Source organism: Phoxinus phoxinus, assembly GCF_949152265.1.
Source record: "Phoxinus phoxinus genome assembly, chromosome: 9".
Classification (NCBI taxonomy): Eukaryota; Metazoa; Chordata; class Actinopteri; order Cypriniformes; family Leuciscidae; genus Phoxinus; species Phoxinus phoxinus.
In genome coordinates, this window is record NC_136884.1 from 1,817,323 (window position 1) to 1,839,458 (window position 22,136).

Consider the following 22,136-nt stretch of genomic DNA (forward strand, 5'->3'; position numbering starts at 1 on the left):
TATTATTTTGTCATTCTGGTTGATTAAGTTTGAGTGGATATTAATTAGCAAACTATTTCAATGAAATTATGTAAACGAATAACATTGTACAAGATTAACCTTTTTTTTTATTTATAAAAAATGCTATTGTCAATATATGTGCAAATATACGTATATTTGTAAACATTGTATTGTACAAAGAGCTAACACACAAAAAAGTGAATATTCACAAACATACAGAGCATGATATAAATGTTAGCTTGACTAAAATAGTAACAATAATAATAAAAAAGTTAATTTATGGCATCTTATGCTCACAGTGTCATGATTGATTCTGATATTACAATAATAAACATTACTTATAAACACAATATTCATATAGTACTTCAAAGTAGTTTAACATATCCAAACACATGGTATTACCATTGTAACATTATTTAAGGCACTTTTTTTGTGTGTTAGTATTAGTATATTTTAAAAAGCATTAGATGCTCTGTTTATTTGATTTGATGTATAAACCTCACATAAAAAACTTGATTTGTCAGCATAATACTTGATAGTCATTTAAATTCTTAAAAAATATCTTGCATTGTTGTATACCAGATTTTGCACATTTAGTTCAATAAAAAGATCACATACTTGTTTTCATAATATATAATACATCAGTAACATCTGCAATAATATGCATTGCAATGGTTTGTCAGAACAAAAGCTATTGGTTTTTACCAGTCGTCTGCAACAAACGAAGAATTATGACAACATATCTCACTTTGTAAAAAGCTATTTCTAAAAAAACAACAACAAAAACTAGTGGTTTTAAGATGTGGGCAGAATCCAGCTCCACACAAAACCTGTTTTCAAGGCATATTTCACTCGGCACATTTATACACTGTGTCCGGTAAAATTAAAATGACTATGCAAACATTCTTGAGCTTGTTTGTTTGAGGTTTAAGACGCATGGATCTGAATATGAGGGCGTGGGACAGGGATTAAGCACGGTAAATAAAGGCTTCACAGCATCAGGTCCGGCTCTTCAACCTGGTTGTGAAGCTTCTCCGTGACGGGCTTCATGAGTTCCTTAAACTTTTCGATGTTGGTTTCATGCAAGTTCTTCTGCGTCAGGTAACGTTCCCGTTTGATCTGTTCTTTCAGCGCTTCCGGCACATCCGGTATTATGTAGGACAGTATGAATTTTGTGAAATAAACGATGTGCTGAGAGGAGAACAAAACAGCATATTTAGAATGATAAAACACAAAGTTTGTTTCATGAGGTAATCAGGCGTATCACATCTAGTCACATACCTCAACCACAATCATAAAAGACAGTTTGGCGGCGATTACGTGCCAATAATATATGCTGAACTCATATTGATTATGATGACTGGGAGGATTCCTGAAATCTCGATACCTGAGAACATAACAAAAGCAAATTAATACATCTGTCAGTGTTCATGAATTAACTGCTCTTTATATTTAAAAATGTAAAATCTTAAAGTCCCCCTGTAGTCATTAATTGTATCCCTTAAAACTCATCTTTGATCACCACAATAGCATATATTTAAATGCTTTTTTACAGTGATAAAAAAAAAAAAGCTTGAATGTAACTCGACACCCTTGCCTCATTTAGTATTCGCGGTTCTATGAATATGCAAATGAGCCCTGCTTCCACTCACTCATACCGGCTCATCCACAAGTTCATGTATCGGTTTTATGTATCGCTCTATACAACGTCGGACACGTAACGGTAATTAATGTGATTAGCCTTTTGCTTGACTATGTTATCAAACGGATAATAATGTGTTGCTAATGTTACACAAACCATGCTCCCGTTCACCATCTCAGAGTTAGACAACTGCCTTCTAACAATCATCAGAATCGTTATGAACAACTAGGAACATCAGTGGAGAAATCCATATAGTTCATCATAACATCGTTATATATATATCATACACCCGCTATATTGCTAAATCTACCCGATTTTCCATATCAACAGATAAATATGCGGGGATAACCTGGCTTCTCTTGAGGCTCCCCTACTAGTTCACTGTTAATGATATGCGAAAGCCCGCCGGCACGTTGATCTGATTGGTTACAAGGTAGTTTGTGACGTCAGAAACACCAGCGATTTCAAACCGCGTTTTTTTGTTCACTTTGGTTCACTGCAGTTTTAAAAAGAGACAAAACTTAGCAATGGTGTCGAGTTATGAATTTGCACATGATTTGAAGCATATAAAAAAAAAAACACAGACATATAAACAACATTAAATAGTTAAAACTCCACCTTAAAAACTACAGATCAATCCGACCTTAAAGGATTAGTTCACTTTAAAAAAAAACTTTTGCTGATAATTTACTCACCCCCATGTCATCCAAGATGTCCATGTCTTTCTTTCTTCATTTGAAAAGAAATAATGGTTTTTGATGAAAACATTTCTCCATATAATGGACGTCAATGGGCCCCAAACGGTTCAAGGTCCAAATGACAGTGTCAGCGCCGCTTCAAACGGCTTTAAACGACACCAGACGATGAATAAGGCTCTTATCTAGCGAAACGTTCGGTCATTTAAAAAATAAATCAAAAAGTTTCATATTTTATAAGCACAAATGCTCGCCTTGCTCTGTTCTGTGATGCGCATTCGTGACGTCACGTAATACGCAATTACGTTGAAACCGTTTGGATCCCAGTGAAGTACATTATATGGAGAAATGTTTTCATCAAAAACCTTAATTTCTTTTCGACTGAAGAAAGAAAGACATGGACATCTTGGAGGACATCGGGGTGAGTAAATTATCAGCAAAAGTTATTTTTAAAGTGAACTAATCCTTTAATATCGGTTGCCACCAGCCATATTATCATTAGACAAGCTTTTGCTCTTTTCTATGCAAGTCTATAAAAGTAATGTTTGGGTAGTTTTATATAAATGATCCAAACATACAGTTGTTGCTGATCACTTATAATGCGACAAGGTACACACTTTTCTAAATGTTTAGATAAATCTATGAAACATGCATGCTGTGTATTAAACCACGAGCGAGCTGTAATTCAAATATAAGATGCATTCACAAATATAACGTTGTAATAACTGGTGATGTTTTACAAGCTGACCGGCATGTGGTGATGTTGGGCCACTGCTGACTGATATCATCATTTGGTCTGCTCTTGTTTTTGAAGTCTTCAACGTAGAATACAGACAGCGAGCTGTTGATGAAGCCCGCCATGGTGTGGTTTGATCCGCCTGTGTAAGGGTTCACAGAAAACGCCCAGTAATAAACCAGCCGAGGAATCATGTCCGAAGTGAAGGCAATGATGGCAGCCTGGAGAGGAAAACACAGACGCAGACAGTGAGTGAACATGACTCACACAACAAGTTGCAAAAACTACTTCTGAACTAGGGCTGGGTATTGACACAAATCTCGAGATTCGATTTCGACTCACAAACTTGTGATTTGATTCAATTCTGATCTTGATACAAATTGAATTGATTCATTTGGAAATTTATTAGGTACAGTCCAACAAGTAAAACATTTGAATATAATGTAATATGTTATAATAGTAACTGTTAATTATGTTTCTACTTCAATACATTTTTTGAAATATAAACACTTGAATGGTGGACGTCATGAAAACTATTTTTTTTTTAAAGTTTTTTTTTTATAAACTAGGATTTAGTAAATAAAATGCAAGAGATAAACAGTTCACGTGCCACATTAAAGAACATTAAAACAACATTTATTGTTTGTCATAATAGAATTGACAGAATCTGAAAGCAAATCAAAGTATCCTTCTGTATTATACTTTAATTTCTCACAACGTATTGAATTTACACATACGTATATTTTTATATTAGTTTTTATACCTTTTTTTTATGAGCTGAAATTTACTTAATTGTTACCAGAAAATTTAATTGAATATTGAATTTTCATGTATATGTACATTTTAAAATGAGTTTGTGTACTTTTTTTTTTAAATGAGCTGAAATTTACGTTATTGTTACCACTGGAGTTCCCCAAGGCTCAGTCTTGGGCCCTCTTTTATTTATTATTTATTTGCTGCCCCTTGGGACACATTTGTGTTTATCTGAAGAAAGAAAGTCATGTTCATCGGTGATGGGATGAGGGTGAGTAAATAATGAGATAATTGTCATTTTTGGGATCCAACTATCCTTTTAAGAATCGATATTGGGTTCATCGAAATGAGAATCGATTAAAATATTTTCAACACACATTTGTGGCCACTGCGAGAATCGCCACTCCCTGTAGGATCGGCTGCCAGGCTCCAATGTCCTGGGCCTTTTCCGGAACTATCCGACGAAACTGAGTAGTGATTTTCCAGGCGTCCACACGGATTTCACACAGATTGTTGATCAGCGCCAGAAGAGGAGCCAATGGGAAAGACGCCACAAACAGAGTCACAAATCCAAACTGGATCACTGTGAGAATGCAACAGACAAAAACACATTCAGACAACAGTGTTCGGGCACTCACAGCTGATTGGATGATTTCAATGTGTGCGCAAAATCTCACCCATCTCTAAGTATTCATAAAACAGGCCGAGTTTTCCTATTGGCTGGAGTTGATAGTCCTGTTCCCAGCGAGGAATCGCTTTTTCTGAACCCACCTGGGTGCAACGACGAAATATCAGATTCTTCAACCACCTAGAAACACGGTTGTTAATTAATTGCTGTGTTTTTTAAAATCTGAGCTAATAATTCAAGTCGAGGCAAATTTATCATGATGTTAATTTTTATAATATCTTCAAAATGGTCTCATTCGCTGCGTGAAACTCACGGCAGAATGACTTCTTGTATGTTGTTCAAGACAGCCTTTCCGGTCATGACGATTGACAGCTGTGTGGTCAGCTCAGTCAGGCAGCCTCCAGGATCACACTGAACGCAATAATGTTTTATGTTATATGAACAAAATAGAAATGTAACAGACTTCACACTTACACTTTTTATTTAAATCCACTTGCATTGCATTCAAGAAATTCAGTTGCATATCAGTTGATGCATGTTGCTAAATAGAAGTCAAACTTATGACATATCAAGTCATATTTATGAGATGAAAAGTAGAAATTATTACATTAAAAAGGAAAAATTATGACTTATAGTAATAATTTTTACATTTAAAATAAAAAATTATAATATTAAAAAGTTAAAATTCTGACATGAAAAGTCAAACTTATGGCTTCAAGTCATATTTCACACATTAAAAAGGTCGAAATGATGACTTAAGTCTCAATTATGACAAAAAGTAAAAATTATGGCATGCTAAATGATATAAGATGAAAAGTAAAAAATATGACATAAATCTAAATTTTGACAATTTAAGTTGAAATTATGACTTAAAAAGTCATAACTATAACATTAAAAAGTTATGCAATTATGACACGAGTCAAAATTCTGACTTAAAAAGTAAAAATTACATACTAAGTCATAATGACAGTCATAATTATGAGATTAAAAAGACAACGTATACATTGGACTTTCTATGTCATAATCATGTATTCTTCAGTCAGAATTTTGACCTTTTAAATTTGAATTTCAACTTTTTAATGTCATACTTAGTAATTAGTATGTTATAATTATGACTTTTCAAGAAGAGAGAGTAGTAACTACTGAAGCAGCTGGCATGTATTTTATACTCAGAATTTCTGATAATAATAACAGGATTGTTTTGCCTCTAGTTCCTCGTAATCTCACAGAAATCTCTCACCTCCTCGTTGCGGAACTCCCCGAACCAGTAGACGGGCTTTCCCGGGTAGCCCACCAGCTTTCCTTTGAAGAAAGCGATGTAGAAACAGGACGAGTAGTAGTTGACAAACTGAAAGAGGAACATCTTCAGCGTCAGGCTGTTCTCGTACTCCGTCTTGGTCCGCGGCAGCTCTGAAGCACAGAATGAGCCACATATTTACAGAGGATCCTATAAACACTTGTACTCAGTATGAAACTAAAATAACTAATGCAGTTAATTACTGTTAACACTTAGGGCCCTATCATTATATATCTAGTGCAATGCAGTGCCAGGCGCGACGAAAGTGTTTTATGCTAGTTTCAGCCCGACACAGTTATCATTTTCACGTCCTGCGCCCCGTTGTTTAAATAGCAAATGCGTTTGCGCCCATGTGTTCGCCCATAGGCCTGCTGGTCTGAAAACGAGGTGTGTTCGGGCGCATTGTTGGCATGTTGCTATTTTGAGGAACAGAAATAGACTGAGCCACTGAACCCTGCTCTAAACTCAATGGCGCAATCATTTTTTTAGTTATTTAAAGAGCGCATTAGTAATGTGTGCCTATAGGCGGGTCCACAACGCACTTACACTCTGCTTATTATTACACACACACTCTGCTTATTATTACACACACACACTGCTTATTATTACACACACACTCTGCTTATTATTACACACACACTGCTTATTATTACACACACACTCTGCTTATTATTACACACACACTCTGCTTATTATTACACACACACTCTGCTTATTATTACACACACACACTGCTTATTATTACACACACACTCTGCTTATTATTACACACACAGGGACGTGCAGCAGCACACAAACATGCCAAATATTAAAAATAAAAGGAGTACAATGTAAAAGATTATTATTGTGTTCATAAAGATATGGTGGAATCCGCCTTGTCCCGTAGACCAGTGGTTCCCAACCTTTTTTTGTCTGAGACCCCCTTTTTCCCAAGAAAATATTTGAGGGCCCCCCTTCACATTGAATGATATTATCGCTCTTGTAAGCTTGCAGCAAGGATGACAAAATATGTTGTTTTCAAACAAACTGTATTTTTAGCTACTATAACCAGATATGTTTATGCACAAATAGCCTATAATATTGAAAATACAATAACAAAAACATCAGTAGGCCCTTTGTAATTTAAAAACGTAAGCCTAGGGGTAGCCTATAAATTGACCCTATTTGAAATGCAATAACAAAATTATCATTATTCACACTGGTGTGTAGGTAAAAAAAGAAAGAATATAGTCTATTACTAAATAAGTGCAGTCTGGGACCTCAATACTTGCATGTTATTTGTGAGGCTTTATCAATGTAAGGCTTTATTTTTTAGGCTTTTGGCGCTATAGCGAGTGATTATAAACTTGCGTTTATTAACAGAATAATGCATCTTTCGGAAGAACATTGTAGCCGGAACTACTTCTCTCTGTGTACGTCTATGACGAGTCACGCCGGCACTGGGCTACTCCACATTCGAACCAGTGTAAAATAGTCCTAATGTAAACACTTATTATAGGAGTACCATAGCGGTTCAGGATAAGACAAAAACATGGATTGGAAAATGAACTCATGATGAACTCGCTCATTATATACATTTTGTACATTTTGAACAGAAAAAAGTTAAGGACCCTTGTGGGCCGCGACCCCCCTGTTGGGAACCGATGCCGTAGATGGTCTCGCTTGTTTTTAACCACACACACACACACACACACACACACACACACACACACACACAGCTTTAACCTCACGCATGAGCAGATCCGTTTCCTCGCAAGAGAAGCGTTAGTTTTTTACGCTTGCAAATTCTGCCGTGTAAATAGCGAATCCGCCACGCCGCGAGCACAACTGGCTGGAATGGGAGATGAGACTCTGATTGGTTAATTGCACGTTACGCCCAAAACACACCCATAACTCATTAAGAGAAGAGAGACAACCCTTTTAGACCATGCGCCGGGAACGCCGACCATTTTTCCTGTCGTTAAACTAGCAAAAGTGGATTCGGACACGCACTAAGTGCACTTGCACCGTGCGCTCTAGTCTACTCTAGACCATGCGCTTAGATCGATAAAATAGGGCCTTTATTGTAAAAAAATAGTTTGAAGTCAAGTTAATTCAGCAAATCCCTGCTGTAAACCATCAAACTACAGTTGTACGGGTGAAACTGGTGACTTACCGAAATCTGTGATCCAGATGGCTACTTTTTCATAGACGTTGTTGAGAATCATGATGATGATGAAGCTGATGATGGAGGCTGTGATGGAAGTGGCCATCTGAGGGGTGACGTACTCTTTGAACGGCTCCAGCTCCTTGTGTTTCTCCAAATCACTGCGCAGCCTCGTAGAGAAAACGAGAAACATCGCCAAGCGATACACGATCACCCCGACCACTGACGCTATGATCAACAGAACCTACACGAGATCAGAGAAAAAAGCAAAAGAGAGACAGATGATGCAACATGTAATGACACTGAAAAGCATGCGTAATGTGAATGCACGTGATAATGGTCTAGAACATGCATTAGACTAGGCTGACTAGTATATATGATGAGACTGAAAGTGTAATATTACCCAGAATAACACAGTGCTGATGCCACATGACACTCTCATGCACTTCCCACAGGCCGTGTGCGGCACCTTCTCAATAGACTGTATTAATCAAACACAGAAGCACACTGCATATTTAAAGCTTTCTTTTGAAGTCATACACGTAAAATGATGAATACAGCCACGGCATCCAGTGAAACTCACACCTTTGTAATAGGGTTAATTCTTTCATGGACGCATCTGGCCTCGTATTCGGGTCGTGGCTGTTCCTCCTGCTGAAGAAACTCCACCGTGTCCCAATCGTGCTCCAGAACGGCCTGGTATCGTTTCCAGAACTCCAAAAACAGTGTCACTGTGAAAGATAAAACACATTGCATACAAGATATTTAAAAAAAGTCATATTTATGAGATGAAAAGCTGAAATGATGACATTAAAAAAGTAAAAATTATGACATAAAAAGTAAAAATTATGACATATAAAGTAAAAATTATGACTTAAATTCATAATTATGACATTAAAGTCGAAATTACGACTTAAAAGTTAAAAATATGACAAAAAGTCAAAATTACGGCATGCTAAATGATAAGAAAAAGTTATATGACTTAAAAAATCTAAATTATGACAAAAAGTCAAAATTACGACTTAAATTCATAATTACGACATTAAAAAGTCGAAATTACAACTTAAAAGTTTAAATTATGACATAATAAGTCAAAATTACTAAATCGAAACTATAGCATTAAAAAGTCAAAATTATGATAGTCAGAATTGACATAAAAAGTTAAAATTATGACTTTATGAAAATTATGAAAAGCTGAAATGATGACATTAAAAAGTAAAAATTATGACATAAAAAGTCAAAATTATGACTTACATTCATAATTACGACATTTAAAAGTCGAAATTACCATTTAAAATTTTAAATTATGACAAAAAGTCAAAATTACGGCTTGCTAAATGATAAGAAAAAGTTATATGACTTAAAAAATCTAAATTATGAAATACTAAGTAAAAATCACAAAATCGAAACTATTGCATCAAAAAGTTAAAATTATGATAGTCAAAATTGACATAAAAAGTTAAAACTATGACTTAAAAAATCTAAATTATGACATACTAAGTCAAAATTACGAAATCGAAACTATTGCATTAAAAAGTCAAAATGACGACTTAAAAAGTCAAAATTATGACTTAAATTCATAATTACGCCATTAAAAAGAAATTACGACTTAAAAGTTTAAATTATGACATAATAAGTTAAAATTACTAAATTAAAACTATAGCATTAAAAAGTCAAAATTATGATAGTCAAAATTGACATAAAAAGTTAAAAAGACTTAAAAAAAATCGAAATTATGACATACTAAGTCGAAATTATGACATTAAGAGTCAAAATTAGATATTAAGTCATAATGACATAAAGATAACGTATATATATTGACTTTCTATGTCATAATCACGTATTTTTCAGTCAGAATTTTGACCTTTTCATTATTATTTAGAATTTCAAACGGCAAAAAGCTCCAAACATAGTTATGCAATGCACCTAAATGTTGCATAACAAAAAATCGCAACACTTTACACAAGGTCCCATTAGTAATATGTTAACTAATGTTAATAAATGGAAGCTTATTGTAAAGTGTTGGCGAAAAAAAGACTTTTGCATGTAAGCTTGCTGGTTCTCGGCCAGAATAAGCTGAGCATATGTTGATGTAAAAGCATTGTTGATGTAATGTTGAGTAATTAAAGGTTTCGCATAATGAGGCCAGGATTAGGGTTCACATGTGACCAGTGCATGACATCCTCACTCACCCCAGACAGACATGAAAACAGCAAACACTAATGTCCCATAGTTATCAAATACACACAGTCTCTGTGGAGGAAAACGAGAACAGAAACACATGATCAGCTTCAGAACAACAGAGTTTCGCAAACACCAGAAGTTAAAACCTAGATCAGACATGAAATCCAGAGGAGGCGTTGTGAAATACGCAACGTGTAAAGAGCGCTGATGTGTTTTCCATTGGCTATTGGATTATGGCTCTGTGATCAGCAAACGTTTATGATTCTTACACGTTCTGTTCATCACGATAATCTTAGGCCTAAATACAACTGGCAGCAGTTAAAAGCTAAACATAGGCTCTAAATGACCCACATCACATCGATTTTGTTCTCTTGAACACATGGGATGTGAACGGTGACTTATTTGCAGATTTTAAGCAATATTTTAAATCTTGCATGCAAGTTAAATGTGCAATTTTGAATGGAAAAATGGCTATTATTGACTTCAGCTAAAATGCTAATTTCTGGGTTTTGGCCCAGAATAACTTTATTTTGACTACTCACTTTAGAGGACTCACATGTGATGTTCAGCCTCCAGTACGGACAGTCTTGATCACACTGCGGGCACATGACAATCTGTCCACCAATCAGAGGGTCGCACACCTCTTTGCTGCCCAAACAGAGTTATAATCAGTCATTACAAGCAGTGTTGGGTAAGTTACTTAAAAAAAGAAATTAGTTATAGTTACTAGTTACTTCTCACAAAAAGTAACTGATTTATATAATTACAAAAGTAACTAATCACCAGGGAAAGTAACTATTGCATTACAAAAAATAAAAAAATAAAAAGTAATATGTGAAATAGCTTGGATACCCCCAATATTAAATATGTTAAATAAATGAAATGGACACTAAATAGAACAAATTATTATAATAAAATATTGTACACTTATCTACACTAGTTTAATGTTGCTATGGGACAATGTGAGAAACATTAAATATAAAAATATTATCATTACTATAGTGGAACAACAGAACACAATAGATGGTTTAGAACTTTTAATATTTATTGCACAGACCACAACTGGCCAACAAATCCAAAAATAAATTATACTTAAGAAATGTACCAAAAATAAATAAATAGTAATAAAAAATATACATGCACATGCAAATTAAAATAAAACCTTTACAAAGACATATTGTGTATAGCCTACTTGAAGTATTTTCTTCCTCACTAAAGTAAACAGTTTAACTAAAAGTGTTCTCAATATAATACTGAACAATGTACCAACATAAATAATAATAATAATAATAAAATATAATATTTAGGAGTTTAAGTTATTAAGACAAATTAGTCGTGTTTGCCGCACGTGTTCACGACCGGTCAAACAAAGATGTTTTCTGGGAACGTTCCCTGAGTTTTATTTTATAACCATGTAAACTAATAAAAACGTTGCAGGTGAATAATAAACTATATTATGCTCGGACACACTCGTCTCTCTCGCACGCTGACGACGTTCGCTTCGCTTTTGTCCAGTCCGACTCCTCGAGAAACACACACACACACACACACACACACACACACACACACACACACACACACACACACACACACACACACACACACACACACACACACACACACACACACACACACACGAGAAAAAAGTTTTACAGAAAAGAAGAGTAACTCAAAAGAGTTAGACAGAATGATGATCTTGACACACATACACACACACACACACACACACACACACACACACACACACACACACACACACACACACACACACACAGTTTAAACTTTTGAAACCCCCTTTCACCCAGAATGCTTTTGCTGTGTCCTATTCTTTGGGGAATAATTGCTTTTGTGTGTGTGTGTGTGTGTGTGTGTGTGTGTGTGTGTGTGTGTGTGTGTGTGTGTGTCAAGATCATCATTCTGTCTAACTCTTTTGAGTTACTCTTCTTTTCTGTAAAACTTTTTTCTCGTGTGTGTGTGTGTGTGTGTGTGTGTGTGTGTGTGTGTGTGTGTGTCAAGATCATCATTCTGTCTAACTCTTTTGAGTTCCCGCCTCATTTTATTGTCAGTAACGGTAACTGCGTTGTAACGGAGGAAACAGTAATTAGTTTGATTACTCGTTACTGAAAAAAATAACGCCGTTATTCCCATCACTGATTTGTAAGTAGTAAGGAAGTCCTGTGATGTGTATCCGGGCAGAACGGCGGGATGTTATGAGAGTGCTGTACCTCCATGTGCTGCTCTCTCTGGTTTTGAATCCGTATATGAAGCAGCCGAGGCCGACTGCAGCAGCGAGGGTCAACATGACCGTGTAGAAACCCAACCAGGCAAAATAAATGCCGATCTTCTCACCGAAATACTTCCTGAAAGCAAGATCAGGTGCATATTAATGAAACTGAACTGACTTTATAGCTCGTTTCATAATTGAGGAACTTGAACTGAATTAAATCAACATTGAACTGAATGACACTATTGTTTTCTGTAGAGCTGCTGAATCGAGCTCTTTGGATAATTAATGAGTTTGCATTATCAATAGAAGCAGAAGTCAGACTAGACACTAAAAACACAAACTGCATGAATGCAACAGTCTTCTGACACACACACACACCTGATGAGGTTCAGCGGCTGCATCTTGTAGAAGCTCTTGGGATTCGCCCACTCGTTGTAAAGCAGAAATCGTTCATTCGGGCAACCGGGCTCTTCAGATTTCACATTAAATCTGCACTGTTACATCAATCACAAAAACACACACACAAAAAAAAGAAAAAGCACATTAGTGATCATTTAATACTGCAGGAAAGTACTCATGCATCCCCTCAGTTACTCTACATGAACAATATCCAGTTTAAACTACTGTTTTCGGTAACAACTTTTGGTAACACTTTATTTTACAGTGTCCTTGTTACATATATTACACATACTTTGCATAAATCAAACCATAATCCTAACCCAACCCTATAGCAAGTACATGTAGTTAATTAATATTACTCAGTACTTAAATATATAATTACGCTGTAACAAGGACACCTTAAAATAAAGTGTAACCCTTTTTTCTACTCACTACTATAGTATTGCACTGTAATATTATTTATTTATTGCATTTAATTTTTTTTGATATTTGATTTATTTATATTTATTTATTTACTATATTTATATAGTCAAATTTATTTAGTTGGCTATAGTTATTGTTTTTTAAATTATTTATTTATATTTACACAGTTACTGTTTTTTTATAATTTATATTATATTTTAATCATTTATTATGTTTATAACAAATTGATTTAGTTAGCTAGTATCTTTTTTATTATTTATTACACACACACACACACACACACACACACACACACACACACACACACACACACACACACACACACACACACACACACAGTATATATATATTGATTATAGTTTTTATTAGTATTTTGAATTAGCTTTTTAAACTTTTTTATTTAAATAAATTAATTGTAGTAATAATTATTATGTGCTTTTGTAATTTTATAATTGTTTTTAAATATTACTATTTAGGTTAAATTTATTTTTATTTAAATTTTAGTCTTTATTTATTTACAGTTAGTATTTATTGTGCTTAAACTTCAGTTAGAAAATTTCATTAGTTTAAGTTTTCCATGTTATATATATATATATGTTTGTAATTTTTTCATGTCAGCTTTATTTCAATTAAATTATTTTTTTTTTTTAATACTTTCAGTAAACTATATTAACCCTAACTGTGACTGGGGAAAGTATGTTGATATTTTCTGAAGGTTACTTACATCATGTAATGGATACGCATCTTTGTACACGCCTCCGTTCAGCAGTTTGGAGAAGCCGTACTTCCTCACGTTTCCTTTGACATCGTACGGAGCTCGGTTGAGGACGTAGTACGCCTGTAACCAACAGTATATCAGTAAGAGACAGGTGAAGGTAAAGTGCGAGTGACTCTTAGGGCACTATTTTCAGATCTAAGCACATGGTCTAGAGCGCACGGCGCAAGTGCACTTAGTGTGTGTCTGAATCCACTTTTGCTAGTTTAACGACGGGAAAAATGGTCGGCGCTCCCGGCGCATGGTCTAAAAGGGTTGTCTCTATTCTCTTAAAGGGGTGGTTGAATATGATTTCACTTTTCTAACTTTAGTTAGTGTGTAATGTTGATGTTTGATCATAAACAACATCTGCAAAGTTACAACGCTTAAAGTTAAAAGTAAAGGAAGATATTTGCTTTTAAAGAAAAGGACTAAAACAAACGGCTGGTAGGGACTACACGACATTCCTCCCGGGTTAATGACATCACCAACCCTAAAATGTGCATAAGCCCCGCCCCCGGGAACACGCAGTCCATGTTGAGAAGAGGAAGAGTTGTTGCAGTCGAGCACATTTGTGAGTCGGCTCAAACTGTAGCATCCGTCTTTTCACATGCAATAGAAAGTTACTCTGTGTGCATCTCACAACAGTTCCTATACGAGCGATTTATAGATTATCATGACAGAATATGCTAATTAAAGATAGTTAACTCCACATCAGCAACATAAATTCATCCACTAACCATTCAGAGACGTCCTGTTGCTTCTACATGTTGTCACTTCTTCTTGAGTCTCTCCATCTTTGTCTGACTCCGGTTTAACATTAAAGGCAGAACAGTTTCTGTCATTTTAGTGTGTGTGCGTGAGGTTATCGCAGCCGCTAACACACACAAGCTCTTGAAACCCCGCCCTCTGCAGCAGCTCATTTGCATTTAAAGGGACAGGCACAAAACGGTGCGTTTTCGCTCACCCTCAAAAAGTGACAACTTTAACATGCTATATAAAAATATCTGTGGGGTATTTTGTGCTAAAACTTCACACACACACACACACTCTGGGGACATCAGAGACTTATTTTAAATATTGTGAAAATGGCATTTTACCACCCCTTTAATGAGTGATGGGTGTGTTTTGGGCGTAACGTGCAATAAACCAATCAGAGTCTCATCTCCCATTCCCTTTAAATGCCAGTTGCGTTCGCACATTGGCGGATTCGCTATTTACATGGCGCAATTTGCAAGCGGAAAGACTGAATGCTTCTCAAGAGACTGATCTGCTCTTGCGCGAGGTTAAAGCTGTGTGTGTGTGTGTTTGTGTGTGTGTGTGTATGTGTGTGTGTGTGTTTGTGTGTGTGTTTGTGTGTGTCTGTGTGTGTGTGTGTGTGAGGTTAAACGAACAAGCAGACCATCTACGGGACAAGCTGGATTCCACCATATCTTTATGTACACAATATTAATCTTTTACATTGTAATCTTTTTATTTTTTATATTTGGGATGTTTGTGTGCTGCTGCGCGTCCCTGTGTGACGCATAGAGTGTGTGTAATAATAAGGAGAGTGTGTGTGTAATAATAGGCAGAGTGTGTGTGTAATAATAAGCAGAGTGTGTGTGTAATAATAGGCAGAGTGTGTGTGTAATAAGCAGAGTGTACGTGCGTTGTGGACCCGCCTATGCGTACATTACTAACGCGCTCTTTAAATAACAAAAAAAATAATACTGCGCTATTGACTTTAGAGCAGGGTTCAGTTGGTCATTTCTGTTCCTCAAAATAGCAAAGCGCCAACAATGGCCCGAACACACCTCGTTTTCAGACCAGCAGGCCTATGGGCGCACAGATGGGCGCAAAGGCAAACGGGGCGCAGGACGTGAAAATGATAACTGTGTCGGGCTGAAACTAGCATAAAACACTTGCGTACACTACAGGGTTTGTGATAAAATGTTCAACTCACCATTCTGCTCCTCATGGCTGGCGTGAAGAACTTATCTCTGTCCTTCTCGTGAAAACGGTCCAGCTGATTCTTCTTGAAGGCGGCCGTGAAGTACTTCGTCTCTTTAGCAATGACGTCCTCGTCGGGGTAGAAGTGCTTGGTGAAGCAGTTGTACCCGGAGGATTGTGGGGCCAGATCGTTGAGCGCAATTGGCAGTCTGATGTGCAGGACTTCAGCGTAAGAACACAGCGTATCAAAAGGCATGTGCAGTTTCACATAGAAAAGTTTCTCATCTATCACCTGCAAAACACAGAGAAGGGAAACTGTCCCATCAGCGCTACAGGAAGGTGTACGTGCCTTCGTCTAAAATAATAGCATTCCTGCAGGTCGGATCAACAGGTTGAGACATGATCCGCTGTATCCTTCCTGAGAATCCATATTTACTGGAGGAACTGATGTAAACCAGGCATAAATAAAGCTGGAGATTACAAGAATGTCAATAAAGAAAGAGGAACTGAGGGTCTGATACTTACGGAAGAAAAACAACTCTACGGGAAGTCTTTATTTAAATGTGCGATTAAACAACTTACGGATTGTGTCGACTCCAATTCCACACCGAAATCCATCAGGCTTCCTTCAAAACACTCTCTTTTTCTTTGCTAGAAGATAAATGAAAAAAGAGAGAAGAGATAAAAACTGTGACATTTTTGCTGTGTATGAATGACGATGGCGTTGTTAAGAAAATAGTCTGGGGCTTGAGTTAATGTTAGGTTTAGTGATTAAGGTTTCTATGTGTGTGAATCTCACAGATTATTACTCATGTAGAGTTTAAAGTTGGCATGAAATGAAAATACACATCAAATGTTTATTGATAAGAAGAGAAATAACAAAATCGAGGCATAACAAAACAGTAAATATATATATATGTGTGTGTGTATGTATATACAGTATACTGTACATGTGTATATATATGTATTGTCAAATCGATTAATCGTATCAAACATAATAGTTTGTGTTTATATAATGTGTGTATATATATGTGTGTGTATTTATATATACATGTACATATATATTTATATATAATAGATATATGCATACATACAAACTCATAAATAAATATATATATATACATGTACACACACATATTATATATAAACACAAACTTTTATGTTAGATGCGATTTATCGATTTGACAGCCCTATATATATATTATACATAATTATTTATTTTTTTTTTTAATTTACATCATAATGCTTATGTTTAGTGACCGACTTTTCTCTGGTAACGCAAGCAGGAATTCTTCTGTCAGTTAATGCACTTAAACTCCGCCCCTACCATATTTTGAGTGCCACGCCCACATCTCAACATCCAATCAACAACCGATGCATAGATCCAAGTCCCCGTCCCACTCTTTTTCCACCAATAATGCGTTATATACAGATGTATGTCACAACACGGAAGAAAAGATCTGTTGCTACTTGCTATTAATACTATTATTGGGTCAACAGTCGAGGGTGTTGACCCAATAATAGTCTTAATGCCTAAAGTCACGATGAAACGGAAGTAGCAACAGATCTTTTCTTCCGTGTTGTGACATACATCTGAATATAACGCATTATTGGTGGAAAAAGAGTGGGACGGGGACTTGGATCTATGCATCGGTTGTTGATTGGGAGTTTATATTAGTCATGAAGATTAGTAAATGAAGTGTTCATGTGACCTTGACTTACTTTTCTCTTATAAATCGAGCCTTTTTTCTCTGATGCATTTTTAGACTCATCCTCATAGACCAAAACAAGGTCAATCCTTCTCATTCCATCGTTGAAAAACAGCGAGTCTGCGTTTCCATTGAAATCAACCTGCAAACGACAAACTGATATCAGAGGACGCTCAAAGTCATCTTTATTTAGTCATGCAAAACGATCCTTTATGAAATAAAGGTCCATTAAAGTTCCTTAATAAATAGCTTTGAACTAATAAAATTCGTCTAGTTTTGTCTTTTTTTAAGATGGACAGAAAATAAACAAACCTGTTTCACTTTTGGCGCAGCTTCACCATCTGGTCTGGTTTTGTATGTTGGCACCTGTTCAGAATATGCTGGGAAAAAAGCATTCAAAAATAAATAAAGGAAACATGCAAAAGGTGAATCACAACTTCTGTGATCAGATATGAAGAATCTGCAGCCCTTGTCGATGATAACTAACAATATCACATTACTATCAACATACTTATACCCCTTATATTGGCATAGCCACAGCCATTACATATTTAAAACAGTAATATCCTATACTAAACCTAAACTAATCTTAACAAACTATATATCATTTGAAAGCTTACAATCTCTAGTTTTCATTTTTGGTGACTGATTTTTAAAATACATTACAGAGGAGCCGTAATTTATCAAGTTGCAACAAGAATATGTTCATACTCCTGAGGCGTGTTCAGACCTTTATTTTGAAATAGCTGAACATGAAAAATCATGAAAGAATGGTAGAAACCTCAGTTTGCTTTCATTCCAAGAGTTCAAAAGATAACATCTGTTCAATTCTTTTAGAAAAAAAGCTCTGAAAATGTTTTAAATATAAAGAAAAAAATGATAGATTCAGCATTTGTGATGTGGCAGCGATCTATAATGCACATACGTGAACTTAGAGGTTGAATTCATTTCAAAATCTGCCAAACTTCCAATACTACTTCTGAATAGGTTGTGTACTTCATAAATTGCATGAAAATTGTAAAAAAATTGGCTCAGACTCAAACAACATGGAAATGGAGGCGCCCTTATATAGGCAGTAATGTCCACTAGTGGAGAAGTGTGGTACTGCGCCCAAACTAAATCTCACTGAAAGCTCATTTTCTGAGATATCAACCTAAAATTTGAAACAACCTTTTCAGATTTTTGCCCTTGATTTTTTTTTTTTTTCGTTTTAGAGTCCTCCAGGTTTTGAAAATATATATTTTATACAAAATATGAATAATTATTTTTTTAACATAGTACATTTTCATAATCTCAAACTTTTTTTTCTGTTTAACTTTCTTAATTTATTTCACTTCTAGAAAAATCTGCCAAATGTCTTCTTTAAAACAAGACCAATCTTACATCAATATTCCAAAGCATTCTTGAATTACAACCATTTAATTTAACCATTTCATGCCTATTAAAAAAAGGGGGTGTCGCTTAAGGGGTTAAATTAATTATTGATTTACATAATATTTTCAATGCATACAGCATTAAACATTTTTCCCTTCAAACAAATCAAACTACATTACACTCGGCATGTGAACACTTTGGAATTCTCTGATTTAATGTTTACTTACAGTGAAGGGAAAACCCAACCAAAACAAACTAACCAGAGAGCAAAGCATAATGGGGAAACATTAACTCAAATCAGATGTTGCTCGGCTGGATGGAAAAAGTCTATAGCAACGGCCTGAAAACAGAAAAGGAAAACTCATCTGTCCCATCACGCCTCCACCACACAAACTCATTCCAGCTTATGAAGTTAAACTGTCCATAAAACAGAACAGCAGGGCGGACACACAGGGAAATCCTTAGTGCATTTCAGACATGTGTAGCCTATTTGTGCAATGTATATCACCATATATTATTAATAAATACGTGGATTTGTACAATTGAATCACATTTTTGTGCAGTTCTTGCAATGCAACAGAATCAAAAGTAGGGCTGACATACTTGAGAATTAAAATAGACACACAAAATATATAAAACACATGCATGCATTTAGTTTGAATCAAAGGTTGATGTCAATGTTTTCAGTAAAGAGAGAGTTTAGTAGTGTGTAACTTGTCTTTCTGCTTAGGTCGTTTTGCATTGTTTCGGGCCTGACATATGCAAATGAGTTCGAGACTAGTCCTTTATGTTGTATTCTATGCAACTGAACGAGTTTGAGCACATTGTTTATGCGTTTATAGCTCTGAAAAAACGAATGATGCCTTCTTGTAGCGCCTGCAGCACCGAAAAAGAAACTAAAAGTGTAACAGCTAACAGGCATTCCTCTGTGAGCATTTGATAACGTCCTGGGTTCAAGGTTTCTCGAAATTAGTTATGAACAAACATTCTTCCAGTGACGCAGAACGTTAAAATAATGTTACTGGTTGTTTCAGAACGTTCAGAAAACATTCAAAAGTAGCATTCCCAAAATGTATAAAATAAATTCTAAAATGGAACGTTCGCATAGCCGAGAAAAAAAGTTTTAAAACATGAACAAAACTCTAAAATAGAACGTTGGCAAAACGTTCTTTAACATATTATTTTTGTAACCCGGGACGTTGTCCTCTTTCTCTCTGAATCGTGTAAGATAGCGATACATTGTTGTAAAGATGCTGAACTCACCCACTTCAGATTCAGACATTAAACACATCTCAACATCTCCGTTCTCTGTTTCTGAGTCCAGCTCATTAATGTCTTCTTCTGCTTCACTCATTATTAAAACTCTGCACGAAACACTTGAGAAAGCAACGCAACATGTAACAGAAGATAATACCAGGAGTCCGGACAGCACAGATGCGCTGCAGCAATACAAAGTATGACCGTACAAAAAAAAATAAAAATCCAAAAATGCGTGAAGTTTCCCCTGCCGGTCAGAACTTGCTGAGTCTAGGGAGTAGGTGGGGTCGGAAGAGGGTTTTTTAGGTATAGGCTGTCACTGGCAGACAGTTATTGCATAACATTTAGTTGCTGCAGCTACTTGATAAGTTTCCTCTTTTGCAATAATTCCATAAGTTTGTAATACAGGTTCACAGACAGACAGTTCATGTCTATATAAAAGGTAGCCTACATATTTTTTTCAGAACAAGTAATTGTGTATATATTTTTTTCTATCACTAGATAACGCATATATTAAAACTAGTAACTCTGCATATTGTTTGATTAAATATATAAATGATAGAACGTATTTGCGCGCTAGGAACGATTTCCGTGTCTTCGATTTCACACCGGAGCGTTTGTGCGACGGAAGTGTCCAAATGCGCGCTTTGATATCTTATAATCCTTAAAGGGCACCTATTATGGAATTTTGAAATTTACCTTTCATGTAGTGTGTAACATAGATCTAAGTGAACAAAAACATCCTGCAAAGTTTGAAATATGAAAGTGCACCGTATATAAAGTTATTGTCTTTCAAAAGTGAGAGTCGACTCTGAGTCATTTTTATGAATCGTTAGAAGACCGAAGCTTTTTCTCTGACTAGATGACGTCAACTTGTCAAGTTATTTGAATACGATACGCCCACTTATTGCGCTCCAAGGCCAGGGAAAACATGAAAACATCAGGGCGACGAGACGCTGTGTTCTGAAGTGCGGCTCAAAAGCAAACTTTTTTCATCTGCCCAAGGAGGAGCATTTGAAGACTAAGTGGCTACAATTCACTATACCACAGAAGTATAGTCCGAGCCTTGTGCTTTGTTCGCGTCATTTTGAAGACGATTGCTTTTTAAATGCAATCAAACTTGGATTCGCGAGCTGGCTGATATTGAAGGAAGGTTCAGTTGTGTATTTGCATCAGCTTCCTCCGTATCACTGTAAGTGTTATTAATAATTTTTGCTTTTATATTTTATGTAGCATGCTTAATAATTATTTTGTTTGTTGTGTAAGCACCGTTTAGCTTCTAGGTCTTCAATGACAATTGTATTGAGATATGTGAAGTGTTTGTCGTTGTTTTCGGAGTTGTCTAAAGAATAGAGTAATACCTCGTAGTAACGTAACTGCATTTTTTTTGTGTGTAAAAACGTTATGTTTATGCATCGGGCTAACGCAAACAAAGACTGATTGTGCTTTTACAATATGAACTCTGGGCTATGCTCGCTAACATAACATTAAATTCTTTATATTATTTTTCGTTTTTTACTACAAACTATAAAGCAGTGGACTATAATCATTATTATAATACAATTTAATTGATAAAAGCATCATTGTACTCCGTGTTAAAAATAAGTATTATCTCTGTAAACACTGCTGGGTCATCTGACCAATCAACGCAGATTAGCGTCGTGCAGAGGAGGGGTTTGAAAAACGAGTCGTTGAACGAATCATTTGGGAGTCGGTGAGCAAATCAGGTAAAAATAAATGCATATTATACGAAAACAAAAGTGTTTTTTGTCATTGCATGCATGTAAAACTATTGTTGGGGACTCCCACAACAACATTAGGAACATTTTAAATGTCATAATAGGTGCCCTTTAATAATAATAAAAAATAATAATAATCTTATAATCCTTAATTATGTGTAATTTATTTGTTAAAATACGAGTTTATTATACATAGTTGAAAAAAACTTGATGGTGATGCTAGCACGCAAATGCATCAGTA

At 35.6% G+C, this 22,136-nt stretch overlaps 1 protein-coding gene across 1 annotated transcript; it reads right to left on the bottom strand.

The window, feature by feature from the left end:
• Positions 1 to 86: 86 nt before the first annotated feature.
• ano6 (anoctamin 6) lies at positions 87 to 20,440 on the bottom strand. The gene is made up of 20 exons (XM_079623954.1): positions 20,163 to 20,440; positions 17,838 to 17,905; positions 17,539 to 17,667; positions 16,399 to 16,467; positions 15,830 to 16,108; positions 13,855 to 13,968; positions 12,687 to 12,802; positions 12,307 to 12,441; positions 10,624 to 10,729; positions 10,090 to 10,150; positions 8,483 to 8,628; positions 8,301 to 8,378; positions 7,907 to 8,141; positions 5,695 to 5,864; positions 4,768 to 4,865; positions 4,504 to 4,634; positions 4,204 to 4,409; positions 3,086 to 3,294; positions 1,282 to 1,387; positions 87 to 1,191 (listed from the first exon to the last, which is right to left on the bottom strand). Exons 1-20 carry the CDS (start codon positions 20,251 to 20,253, stop codon positions 991 to 993), a joined length of 2,748 nt encoding a protein of 915 aa, XP_079480080.1. The 5' UTR covers positions 20,254 to 20,440; the 3' UTR covers positions 87 to 990.
• Positions 20,441 to 22,136: the final 1,696 nt, after the last annotated feature.